General features: G+C 37.9%; 1 protein-coding gene across 2 annotated transcripts in view; it reads left to right on the top strand.

Moving 5' to 3' along the window:
* The window catches only part of prkcz (protein kinase C, zeta), a 164,684-nt gene that overhangs the window by 78,854 nt on the left and 71,583 nt on the right, over window positions 1–14,247 (top strand). Inside the window, exon 1 of one of the 2 annotated variants that reach the window (XM_088937915.1) lies at window positions 12,333–12,428. The exons of the other annotated variant lie outside the window; for it this stretch is intronic. Coding sequence (XP_088794041.1) covers window positions 12,392–12,428 — 37 coding nt within the window. The 5' untranslated portion in view covers window positions 12,333–12,391. Of the gene's footprint in view, window positions 1–12,332; window positions 12,429–14,247 lie in introns of those variants that run through there. 2 annotated transcript variants of the gene reach the window in all.

Raw genomic sequence — 14,247 nt, 5'->3', positions numbered from 1 at the left:
GCAATGCTGGGTCTACTTGAGAAGAATGAATGATGCACAGAGGCTGCTGCGACTTTCAGATCTAGAAAACTAAGCTATCTGTAGAAGCTAACTGCATACATCTCTGGGGGGTATATTTGTTTTTATGGGTAAATTGGATATTAGAATGGATAGTTATTAGTAAAGCTTTATGTTACTGGTTACTAGTGGGCCACAGTTTTTGTGTTTCCACAATGACTGAAGAAAGAATCAAAAATGAATGAGAAAATGACTGGACTGTGTGGTTTACAGTACGTAATATAACCTGTGCTTACCTGTGTTGAGAAATGGATGTCCTTTATCAGCAGCTTTGAAGTTTTCTTGTGATTTGGCAAGAAGAAATGAAATCTAAAAAATATCTAGAATCCAAATTTTACAGAAGTTCCAACTGTAAAATAGCTAGAATCAGGTTCGAGCTGTAATGCTTATTTTCTTTTCCATGTTTAGACTTTTATCGTGAGTAATTCTTTTTTTATTCGGCTAGAAAATGCACTGAATCATGACTCAACAAAATGAACCTGATAGTTTTAATAGGAATCAGGAATAAAATCAGGAATAAAAATTCCAAGAATCCAAAAACCTTTGCTCCAGCAAGTCCTGCTTTTGTCTTTGTTAGTTTTGTTATTTGTTACTGGATTTTTATATAATAAAATACACTTCAGTTATATTTTAAGACTGTTATCACACAACAATTTAATATTTTAGGTTACTTCAGTGTAACTGCAGTTGCTGCTTGGATCAGTTACATTTATGGAGCATAAATCAATTTTAACTTACCTGTTGTATGCTGCCATATGTGAATAAACTACCACTTTAAAATCACTGTCATGGTCTTTTGAACGTGCTGTGAAAAACACTGCAGTAGGCACATTTCCTGAAGAATTTAATAAGCTTAGAATTGGCTCTGTCCATGACAAGAGTTTTTCCTCCCTCTATAAGAAGCATTTTAAACAGCAATTCACTCTGCTCTTGTAGTTTGGTTTCATTCTAATTAGTCTCATGGCCTCATCACACAATAGAAGGACTCATTAAAGAAAATCTGTTTTATGGGCAGTGTGTACACATGTAACAGCAAAAGGCATTTTGTATTCAAGAAAATAAAACAAGGACTTGTGAATTCATATTGCATTCTGTGCTATTGCTTGACAAACGATCATCTCTGATCATCTGGCTGCATATTACAGATTGAAGTGAAATTAGTTCATTATGGGTGGGAAGGCTGGGACTGAGTCAGTGTTGGCACTGGGCAGAGAGTTCCTTGGCCAGCATAGTGTGCGAACCGGATCCCTCTGTGCCATTTCAAGTAGAATAATGGTGCGTGATTAAGGACGTAAAATGCAGTGAACAGAAAAGCCCATGAATAGATTGAGCTATTTTTCCTTTGAGGAGAGACAAAGAAGTCCTGAGCACTTTCACCCCGATGCCATTAAGGAACTCTTAATGCTTTACCTTACAAAATAAGGGACACAGAACTGGTCCTTTTTGTTTCATGACATTTTTTATTTAATATCCCCTTAGATAAGTTGCTGTTCACCAACACCAGCAATACACTCAGACATGTATAGTATCTGTTGCCTTTTCATTTTTAAAATCCAAATCTACTGTAAATGAAACATCCCTGTGAATATTTTATCACGTCCTTCACTGTTATAGCTGTACTTGTACAGTACACAGTTTCTGCTGAGTAAAAAATGAAGATGAAATGCATAGGGTGTAGGTGATGCAGATAACATATGATTAGTTGTTTCATGTTCTTTTCTGGAAGCATGAATGATCTATTGTTAACTGTAGTAGTATATTTAAGTGCTGCCCTCGGTTTATTGCCGTGGCTTAGATTTAGATGTATCTTTTGGTTGGACACCTTACAGTTACAGTTTTATCACTTCCACAGACCTGCCTGCAGTAAATGTTTATGTATATAAATAACAGCAAATCACACCAGGATATGGTGTACCTGTGACTTTAGGTACAGAATTTAATTGATGACTTTCTTTCATTCCAGATAGGAAGAGAGTCTTTAGTAATGACTTGAAAACATGCTATCTTTGCTCTACAGAAAAGCAATAAGGGAGTTGGTGGTTTAATGGTCTGTTTTTTTTCTAGTTTGACAAATCTTGCAGCATCGCCTGTGAAAAGGAAAGAGTGGGAGAGCAAGAGAGAGAGCACAGGCTAGGTCCGTGACTTGCGCTAGTGTCTCCGCTAGGCGTCAGGTGCTGTGGGAGCCAGTCCTGTAGGAGAACACTAGCTCGGCTTCTCCTGGACATCAGGGCACACTACAGGAAATCATCTCTCCCTGTGCCTCTTCCTGACAGACCGCGCAGGGACAATCAGTAAACACAGCCTGTCCTGCACAGCAATAGAAATTCCGTCTGCATCTCCAGCGCGCAGATTTGTTTTCATGAAAGGTACAGACCCTTCAGGTTCTGTGTTTATCAGCTGTCTTTTTCAGTCAAGTGCGGCCTGCACTGCAATGAGAGGTCTTGTCCGTCTGTCTCTCTGTCTGTTTGTATTTGGTTAGGGTTTATTTTATTTTAGATTTTGTAGCGGTAATTCTTGTGTCTTGTCGGAGTCACAGCCAATCCATTTTAAAAGTCTGTTTGTTTTCTTTCTTTTACATGTTTTGTGAGAAATCTACAGTGAATGTAACGGTATGTGTAACAAATGTATTGTGTTTTGTTTAATTTCATTTGAGCTCTGCAACAGTTACTTTGAGTTCACAAATCTCTATGGAAAACTGGAATAGGTGGACCACATTCAGCATGTTATTAATCAGTTTAATTAATAAAATATCCAAGGGTAGGAACGATTCCAAGTTTCTGAAAATGACAGAAAGTCATGTTGTCTAAACTCTTTAGAGGTAAAAGCATATTGAGATTTATATTTATTTTATACCTTGTTGTAGTTGTGGAAAATATGAACATTTTGCTACTTTTTTCCATTTTAGTGCTGCTATTTGTGGAGCACGTTTGGAAAATTGAATGAAACATTTAAAGGAGACTTTCGAAGAAGACTGAAATGAGACAAGATTTGCTAGTGTTCTGTGCAACCAATGGAGGGGAAGTAAAGGGACATACTGGTTATCCTGAGGGCTTCTGAAGTGCTCCTATTACACTATTTGGTTCTGTCAAAACTACATCTGGGTGAAACCTTTCCACAGTACACAGTGGGCTCAAGCTATTCATAGCTTTGATATTCTGCAATTTCCTTTAATGAGTGCTAGAGCTCAGCCCATTTCCTCTGGGCAGTGGGTGAGCCATAGTGTCCTTGTTAACACAGCGCATGGGAGCTGAGCTGGTCTCTGTTCTGTGTGAACTCTGGGCTGGCACTTCCGAATAAACAGCCGGCTGATCCATTGCTGCCTCATACAATTAGTGTGACAGGCAGATTTTCAAAATTCAAAATAGATTTAGGTGTTGACAGAGTTGATAAGTTTAAAAGCTTTTTTTTTATTCTGCTCATTGTCCATTTAAGAAATACGCTTAAAGGACACTCCGCTCAATCAGAAAACCTACCCGTAATTTCTCTGATGCTCTTAAAATTATGGAGACTTTGTATATAAAAAATCCATACAATAACACCCAATGTTTCTTCTGCATAAAGGGCTTAAATATCTGATTATAACATTTATATACAGTACACCACTAAACGTAACAAATACATTTATTTGCTTGTCAAGATTCCCAAAGAGTTTAATAGACTTTAATAGAATCAGTTTTAAAAGATTTATAAATGTAAGCACACACCTGTCTTTTCAAAGGTGAAAAGACCTTGCTCTTCATCAAAGGAGTAAATTACATTTTACCTTGAAAGACTCTTTATTACTGTCCATCTAGTTATACAGTATGTTCAGATTGGTACAAGAAAATAAAATATTAGTCATGAGATGGGTTATACTAATTCCATTTTGATTTTTGTGTCAGTTTTGTGTCAGTCAATCCTAAAATGAGCCCCAGTTTCTCATTATTAAATTGGGCTTGTGTCACTCATTACAGTAAAGCACTGTTATAGCACTCTGTACTGCAGTTACACAGCTCCAATATGATCCTCACTGCAGCTTCTTTAAGTAAAACTGAAACATTCCCTGTCATGTGATGTGGCCCAGTCAGCGATCCTTTAAAATGAGATGAGCTTGATTCTAGCCCAGAACCCAAGTGGTAAAATACTGTGTAATCGCAAATTATTGAGCTAGATGCTGCTACTGTACCATGGTAAATGTTCAGTTGCATTGCTGCCGTGTGGAAAAACTGAGCATTTTTCTCTTTATCCATCATTCATGAGCTACCAGTACCATGTTGGCATTTTAAGACACCTGAATCTGTATTCCTGAATGAATACAAATGAATTTGGGCATGCAGACAACCATTCACTGTGAGTAGAGGGTGGATGTCAGAATGAAGAATGATTTTAAGCTATCACTTAATACGTTATAGGGAAGAAGAATGATTTTATAGTAACATATACAGTATATACAGTAATGTTACTTTTTATAAAAAATGAGACAGTATCCTTAACATCATGCCGGTCCATCTCCAACAGCACATACATCTGCAGTACATTACAGAATTGATTCTATTAGATTTTCACAGATGTGTGTAGAGACCAGTCATTCAAAACCAGTAAACACAGCTCTGCCTGAGGTATGTGTAGAGGTTTGGTATCTACACATGACCTGAATTGTGCTTCCTGTTAATTGTTTTTCTTTACTGCTCACTACTGTATGTGTAAGGTTTTGAGGCTATCTCAATTGACACATTAGCCAGGTCTGCTTTTGCCTTCAACAACTCATCAGAGGCAGGATCACCAACAATCATGCTTCATTTTTGATCAGTTTCTAACCTGGTTTGCTTCAACTTTCTTTCATCTTTAGACAGGTTGTTTCTTTATGGAAATATTATTATCTGATACTGTGGTTGTGCAGTGTATTATTATATATTGTCTTCGTACCTCCTATATTCAGACGGAATTCATAATTTTAGTCTTGTAATATTTAGTTTATGGGACCTTTGGAAGTGTGTGGAATATGCAATCAAATACTTCTGATTTGATTTTTCCTCTTCTGTCTTCCTCAGTGTTGGGTACAAGGTTCAGCACTCGTGGTATGCTTGTAGTTCAGTTTCTAATTTCAGTCATTTAATAATAAATGGTTCAAAAGCATTGAAAGAAGGTGAGTTCAGAACCTAATATTTCATCATCTGTTTTCACTAGTGTAATTAATGTACTCTGTGGGTATTGTGAAGAAAGGGAGCAGGTTTAACTTTCTAGGTGAAAAATGAGAATGAAACAGTGATGAAGAACGCACCAAAGTATTCATACATCTTTTTTTTCTCAATACATCCATTGTGGTGACTTTTCACATGAATGATCAATATCAACAACCAAAAAGCTGCATCCATTATCAAACATCCCAACAGCTATTTCTACCAAAAATATTCAACCTAATCATTTGGCATTCCCTCCAAAGATAGTTTTAGTAGTGAAATTGTTGTTATGCCTGAAATCGTTTTATACTGTTTTTCTTCAAAAATATTGTACACACCCTTGTGGACTGACCTGCAAATGAGGAAAAATAAAACAGCTTCAGTTTTAGACAGTGGTAAAAGTTCATAGTCAAGTCAAAGTCAAATGATTTTATTTGAATACCACTTTGAAATGCTTGTAGTTTCTCTGGGAAACTAAGCTACAAGGATTCACTGTCTCAGTGTGGTGTTCCCTTCAGACTGGGAATTAGTCTAGTTGTTCACCTTTGGACTATCCCTAGAGCAGTGTCTCATGTGTAGTGTGGTACCCATGAGACTGAACACAGAGATCCTAGGTCCGGCTGAGACTCAAAAGCAAGAGGAAAACTTGTTACTGTACTCTTACTTTTAACAAGCAAATGTTAAAAATCCTGAGACTGATCGAAGCAAGGCTTTTCATGTATTTTAACAGGAGAATGGCAGATAGTTTTTCCTGCTGCTGGGGTTATGCAGTATTTAACATTCCCTTCAGCTTGTTTTAAGTCATGACCCTGTCATTACAGATAAAAATCATACAAAGAAATGTGCTTCCTTAAGCCATTTTATCACAGTCTTTATTATAATGAACTGTTGATAATACCTGGGTCACTTCATTTCATTTCTAAGTATGTGGCCTCTTCACATCTTCACAAAACTAGGTTATGGAGCCTAAACATACATTTTCTAACTCCCTTCTTTGTACAGAGGAATTGCTACATAAATGTTTTGACATTACCTCTTTGTAGTAGAGCTTTTATTATTTTTAGGAAGGTCTCTTTATCATTAATGTTGCAATAAGACTATTTACTGCCACAGATTGTAGAAATTGTGCTAAATTAGTACTACACTGTGAGACAAATACACCATTATGGGGGATCATTATTCTACAGTACATCCTAATTAATAATGGGTATAGGAATGGTAGGAAAAGCATAAACAAACCACAAAAATAATAAGTCTGCAAAAGAGATAAGTGAGATCAGTGAGAACTGATATTGACATCTTTCATCATGGACTTATTATCGACTCATTCGCATCCTATTTTTACATATAACATTGAGAGATGTATAGTACAGCAAAGTAGCAGAAATGGGTGCTGTATTAATTAGCACAGTGTATTTTTTCTTTACACAGGAAGGCATCTGACTTTTCTTGCTGTGCCAGTTAACAGAATCCCTTTGTATAATTAGAAACCGTAATAAAAAAAGAATACTGTGTTTTTAAAAATTAAAGGCACGGATGGCAAATTTATTGTGCTACATTTGGCAGAAATAGGTGGTTTTTCTTTTAAAGCTGCGTTTCTCTGTTCAATCAAGTCTTTGATTTCTGAAACTTGCATTAAACAGTACTTGGCTTAAGATGCATTACATTTCTTTTAAATTGAACACCAAGGACACAGTGAAGAGACTTAAATGTTTTGCCAGGAAAGGGAGGAATTCACTGGACAAACAAACATTTTTGACTGGATAAGCAAAAGCAAAATAATTCAAATTATCCTGGCTGTGTACTTAGATTAAACCTAGATTTTCAAAGGAAAAAAAGATCAGACTTTCAGAGTGCCATAAATACTGCCTTTCTGAGCTCCACTAAGGCTTAAATTGGAGAATACTATAATCTTCCAGCAGTGCTTTTAGGGATGTTGAGCATTATTTCAGTGTAAACTGAAATCATATCCACTCCCATAAATAGCATCCAGGCTCTCAACTCTGAGATTTTAAGCTTTCAATATTATTTGAACTTATTGATTTATATACAGATGAATGGTGAATTAAAGCTATTTTAAGTTAAAACAATTAACAATTAACAAAGTGGAAGTGTGTAATTACAGCTAATGATGTTAAAATCACATAACTAAAGAAAAAACATAGATGTTGATTTGTGAAACAACACAAAACCCACAGAACACAAGTCTTTAATAAATGTTAATTAAATACTTGATTTTCAGTTTGTATTACTGTAAATGTATATTTGTTTTCTGCAAGTCAAATGGACAATGATGTGTATATTTCCACTTGAGACAAATGTCCTGAAAAGTCATGGTAAATAACATAATGCTTAGTCAGCAATTCAGAAATCCTAAGGGATATCACTAATAAGTGAGACTGCCTCTGATGGAGAAGGAACCATGGAAATGTATTGTTAGATTTAGAAAAAACAGATGTTGGTGAGGATAGGTTAGCCTTACTTTTCTTTAGTAAATTCCTTCATCTTAATAAAAGGTTTCCTCACCCTGTTGCAGCAGTTAAAAATTGCTTGCACAAGCAATGTTTGCAAAAAAAAGAGTTAAGCTGACAAACCCCGGAGTGCTAGTGCCTTGAAGAGTCTATGATAGTGCAGGTGAGGCTTGTGTTATTGTTGTCTGCTAAGCTGCCTTGGAGGTAAATAAACCACACTGAAGCTGTAAAATTATAGTAAAGCCTTGTAGTTGTTAGCTCACTGACTCACAATTGGTAGTTACTGGAGTGAGACAGTAAGTTTTATTAAACAGAAATTTGCTATTCAATATGTAAGAGCTAGCAAGTACATTGCTGGACCCAAGGGAATGATCAACACTGGCTAAAAGAGCTGAATATTTAAAAATCTTGGATTTTTAGAGAGAAGACTACAAGGGAACCCAATGCAAGCACTCAAAACCCTCAAAAGCACTGGCAGTCCACCCGAAGTTACAGTCATGGTTATACCTGGGCATTGCAAGTACATTGTTATGAAGTGAATTAGACAAGTGTGGAATTCTAAGCTGAATGATGAAGTTTGAGCTAATACTATTAAAGCAATACAATGAGATAATAATAATATTAATAATAACTGCTTACACTTATATAGCGCTTTTCTGGACACTCCACTCAAAGCGCTTTACAGGTAATGGGAACTCCCCTCCACCACCAATGTGCAGCATCCACCTGGATGATGCAACGGCAGCCATAGTGCGCCGGAACGTTCACCACACATCAGCTATCAGTGGGGAGGAGACAGAGTGATGAAGCCAATTCATAGATGGGGATTATTGGGATGCCATGATTGGTAAGGGCCAATGGGAAATTTGGCCAGGACGCCAGGGTTACACCCCTACTCTTTTCGAGAAACACCCTGGGATTTTTAATGACCACAGCGAGTCAGGACCTCTCATCCGAAGGACGGTGCCTGTTTACAGTATAGTGTCCCCGTCACTATACTGGGGCATTAGGACCCACACAGACCACAGGGTGAGTGCCCCCTGCTGGCCCCACTAACACCTCTTCCAGCAGCAACCTTAGTTTTTTCCAGGAGGTCTACCATCCAGGTACTGACCAGGCTCACACCTGCTTAGCATCAGTGGGTTGCCAGTTGTGAGTTGCAGGGTGATATGGCTGCTGGCGATATGCATACTTTTCTCCATGGCGGTATGCATGGAGATATGCATACCAGGAACGAACAGTCAATTTACAGTCCTCTTTTCTGGCTTCCTGAATTACCTCTTTTGAACTGGAACAAAATAGTATTGTGAGTCCAGTTTAAACACAGTAACACCTTGCTGCTGTTTAGAGTAAGTACAGCAAGGCAGTAAACTACCAGTGCAGGTCAAAATCAAGACAGAGGCAGTCAGCACTACTGGGGACAAAGCAAGGGGATAACAGCTCAGGAAAGGAAATTCTGTATACACTATAAATGCATTATAAAATACAGAATATTGTAAAGGTTAATCAGATGACAGAAAGGGGCTAAATAAAATGCATTCTTTTTCATTTTCAGGATTCAAACATGACGTTTAATGTTAAATTATGGACTTTGTAACCTTTGTAAGATTATTATTATTATTTTGTTTTTGACTTCCTAGCAAATCGTATCCCTCCTGTTCTCTAAAAGAAAAGTGCAAATGGACTCTGCCAGGGCAGAGAGTTATTCTCTCCCAGTTCCAAATCAAGTCACTATTCTCGGCTGGTACTGCACCACAAGCCACAGGATTTTCCATAGAAATGTGTGGCTCCTTGCTGAGCTGTCAGACATTTGATGAACTGTTAAAAACTTCTTGTGATCCCTGTCTGACCTTTCTTTATCATTCCTAATATTTTAATGCATTTGTTTATAGGAAGTCAGAGTGTTAGTCAAGTCAAGTGTGATGTTTCTTCATATATGCAGAAAGGTGTTTTTTAACCTTCTTGAAATCTTCCCAGCATTATAAAAGTAATAAGCATTAAAGGTGTCATCTCATTTTCCTACTTTTATTAAGTAGAGACAGAGGGTAGAGTCTCCATGGTTACTGGTCTTGTTTGCTGAAATTAACTTAGAAGGATTGCAGTCATGGCAGACAGTGAGAGAGAATGATATTTAACATTTTACTGTGAGTCGTGTTTAGACCAACACCTCCCCTTTTCAATTTTTCTCAAGCACTCAATCTGATGCTGAGGATGGTCTTGACCTCAGACCACCTGCAAAGCTATTAATCTGCCTCAGATCCCATTTAGTGTATGAATCAGAAAGACACAGGTTCGTATAGCTTTTAACAGAAATGTACTGCTGTGTTAATTAGGAAACCAAGGTGGCTTAACTACTGCCAGCTACAGTGATAATAAGCAGACAAGCCTTTCAGAAACGAAACAATTGAGGAACCTTAATACCTTCTCTTCAGGCTCAGGTGGTAAAAAGGTTATAATTTAGCTTTTAATCTCTCCATGACTGTATTATAAAACTGGGAAAAACTGGCCACTAACGCTTACGTCTTCGCAATTTACCAGCTCTAAAAACTAAAAAGAGCTATCCAGGCACGTGTCTGAGGCACACTTCACCCTCTGACCAGATGGATAAAATGAAAGTTGGTCTTTTTTTTTCCTGTTTCACTGTGCTTTGCTTCATTTTCCAACCAATTGCACACATATTCTCATCGCTATCCATGTTCCCTTGAAGATAAACTGCAAATTACCAAGGCTGAACAGCACCAGCCCCCGGACTGACGGGTTCCCAGCTGTTGAACGAGCATGATTCAGACCCCATCCCCGCATTTTATATAACTTTCATTAATCTGTATTCTGTAAATTGAGTTAGCAAGGCTGACAATTACTTGCCTGTGGTGAAGGCTTTGTTGCAATCAAGGTTAACCTTCTTTGTAAACCTCTGTAACGTAAAACTATGTCTTCTGTTTTCTGTTTAAAACAGCTCTCTCTACACTGCCCTCAGTTTTCTTTGTAAGCCTGGGGGATGGATTCTAACACTGTAACCTCTTGAAAACATGAATCAAACAGTTACCCTCCAACACATTTTAATTGCATTTAATAGTCTCTGACATCGACTAAATACCTGATTTCTATCGCTTCAGTGTGTTTTGTATTTGTCATTTTTCAAGAGCATGTCTGGGGTTTTTACCTCAGAGGTACAGTATGAGAAAGCCTTTGTATTTTATTTTGGAAAGAGGTTCCTTGCAAGAACTGGGGTGATTTCTGTGGGGTGATTTAGACACATGATTTAGATTAGCACTGACTAATTGGATCTCCCAGAAATCTTGCCTTTTGGAGAAAAATATTTTTGACATTTAAGCAGAGAAAGACATGTTTTTAAGGCAGCTCTGTTGTTTTTCTGTGTTAATTATTTTGGTAGTTTTGACTAAGAATTAAAATAGAGAGTTCAAAAAGCAGCAGAAAACAATGTAATGGTCAGTTTTAACCCCATGGTATGGAAACTTCACTGAGAACCTAAGGGGATTCCTCTCAGTGCTGTACTAGTTATTTACTGAAATGGTGTTTTGTAAAGCACATATGCTCAGAATACTGCAATGTTTCAGCCCAAGGATATTTCTGAATTTGTTCTTTATTCCTGGATCAGACTTGGATGATTCCTCATCTACGCTCTGTCTGCAGCAGTGTTTGCTGTGATAGATAACCATTTGCAATGGATTCTTCATGGTGATACAGTCCTTCATCCTGAATTTGAGTTTGTGTTTGTCATTTTATCTTAATCTGATCTGTGAATTCTCTCTTGATGTGTAAAACATGTTCAGGATTGACAAGTTGAGATACCGTCTCCCTTAGGCATCTGCATATATCTGAATCTGAAAACCTTCTGAGACATCTGAGTCTAGATAGCAGACGTCCTGCAGCAGAAAGACAGCGTTGATACAGTGATAGCCCATTGACAGGAATTACAATGGCATAAAGTTTTTAAAATATGTCCTAAACTCTTTGATTCTTCCAGTTTTTCATTGTGTGGAGGATGTACTGTACCATGGGATTTTTTAATGCAAGATAGGTATTCTGAAAAATAAAGGTTATTTTAGCATATGTGAAGAGGTATTGTTTCTAGGAGATTTGCACAAGGTGTGATTTTGAAAAATCGGTGGTAAACAAAAAAAACTAGCAGGCAGTCAGACAATATACCAACTTTACTATATTTTGCATAAACGTGCTCTGATGTCTTTGACACCTTAGTTAGTCGCCTTTACCTGCTGCATCACCACCGTGAGCATTCCATTTAGGTGATAATTAGTCTTTGGTGTGACTGCTGGTTTGAATGTTATTCAAGACCCCCATCTAGTGGGGCTTTTGTGTTATCACAGCTGTTTTAATCCGGGCACAGCATCCAGTGTGCGGGGGGTTTCTGTGGATCCTTTTTAATAAGCCCACTGATGTGTGTAAGCGTGGTGAAATAAATCAGTTAAACAAAGAATCCCCCTACCAATGGGCTTGCTTCAGGAGCCTCAGAAAATAATCTAACAAGGCACTGATGTATACTGAGCATGCTCCAGATAGGACCAAAAGGAAGAGGAATGCCAGCTTGCTAGACAGCCATTGAAACTGAGCTGCACAGAGAGAGGGAAAAGGAAGCTCCAGTGGACAGCACCTAAGGGAAACATATTTAAAATGAAAGGAGGGCTGTGATTAAAGGACGAGGCACCGTCACCTGCCCGAGTGATGCTACTGACACTTCTGTTCTATCTGCGTTTAAAAGGTACCACCTTTTTGATCATAGTAGAGTCTGCAGAATATGAGGCAGGTGATTTCCATCCTGCATGCCTGATGCTAATTGTCAGTGTTCATCTTCTTACCCAGGGATCTGTCTGAGCTGTATCGGTATCTGCTTCTGCATTCTGTCGCTTCGTACTATAGTCGTGGTTAGTTTAAGCAGCCTTTTTAATTTTCTCAGGACCTTTTGTTGCCTCTGATTATCCAGGGGCAGCCTGTAGCCTCACTCACTATTGATTTGCCTTGTCAAGCTGTGGCTCAGTGACTGTGCAGTGCCTGAGGACTGGCACTAGTTAGTGGTATGCCAAGGTTTTCGGCGCTGGTGGGAGACAAGAGGCAGACAGATGCCATTCAGTTCTGATGAGCATAAAATTTTCAGTGCGGTGGTGGGATTTGTCTCTCCGAGACCGCGATGAGTTTGAAGACTTGCGGGTCTAGAGGTATACAGTATATGACTCTGCCGTATATGCAGTACAGTTTGTGAGCAGCTGTTGAGAGAGATGTCAATGTATAGTATCAACCACCAACTGGTTGAAAACCTAGTTCCAACCAAAGCATTCAAATCAAATGACCCCTGAAGGTGTGATTCCGATGTCCTCATGCTCACCCATGTCCACCGGGTGGCAGTAGTTTTGAACTGTGCCTTTTCTTTTGTCTTAAGGGCAATTTCAGTTTCTGAACTTCCTATTCCCTGACACTATGTCTCCCTTGTGTTGTGTGCTGCTTTGGGCATTTTTTTAATTGCTTTTCGTTCACTTAGCTTTTGCTTTAGATGTGTGAAAGAGAAAGTGTTCCTTATGTGGGTCAAGCACGCATTTCCTTTTTTTTACAGCAGCAAGTGGAAAAGATTCGGCTGCCATCAGACCTTTATCTTTAAGTTAAAGATATTGATTAGCTGTTCTCTATGCGTTAAGCTCAGCTCGCTGTTTCAGTTCAAAGTGTACAATTCAATGGGGTAATTAAGTATTGTCAGCTCAAAATCGCTTTTCTTCGCCACAGTCTTTGTTGTGTTGAGACTTCTGTTTCTTTTTTTGCATCTTCCGATATGAAGTGGACCTGTAATTCAACAGCTTCAGATGCTCACTTCCTGCTGTTTCCGAAGAGGCTGTGACCTCTCGATAGTCATTTTTAGTGTGAAGAGTTTTCACTTCTTTTCCTGTTGTTGGCAGATTTTTTCTGGTTACTCAGGAATAAAATTAACTATAATTCAGGATGCAAATTTTATTCAAATGTTGCATTTCCTAAGGCAGAAATATCAAGAAGCTTTCTACTTGTATTTTTGTACCAACAATTTATGTACGTGTTCTGTAACATTACTTTAATATGTATATTATGTACCACGTATTTTTGTTGGTGCAATAGAAATACTTCTCCAAAATGATATGTTGTTAACAAGAGTAGGTAATACCTCATTTTTCCTTCTATTTAAAATGATAAGAATCTTAATTAATCTTCTTCTGTCACTGGAAAAATAGGATACAGAGGACATACAATATTTTGGCAAGGACTGAGGAGGTCTGTGGCCAGTGTTATGTTACAATGTGTTACATGTTCAATATTTGGCATTTGAATTCTTGCTTTTGTTTTATTTAAAGCAGAATGCTGAAAACTTGGTTTGTTCCATCCTGTAGTTTGAATTGAATTACTACCGTTAAGACTGCATGAATTTATATCACTAGGCAGAAGTAACATTAAACTCCTTAGTTCCTCATTTGGGTAAGTGTAATTGAGTCTAAGTGAGGACATAGAACAGAGACAGCTTAATATATTTAATAAATATTTCATTATCCAAGCTTTTTCATAAA

Source organism: Atractosteus spatula, chromosome 20 (assembly GCF_055471065.1).
Source record: "Atractosteus spatula isolate fAtrSpa1 chromosome 20, fAtrSpa1.hap1, whole genome shotgun sequence".
Classification (NCBI taxonomy): Eukaryota; Metazoa; Chordata; class Actinopteri; order Semionotiformes; family Lepisosteidae; genus Atractosteus; species Atractosteus spatula.
The sequence above is the reverse complement of the archived record's forward strand: the minus strand, read 5'-3'. Positions and strand labels throughout refer to the sequence as shown.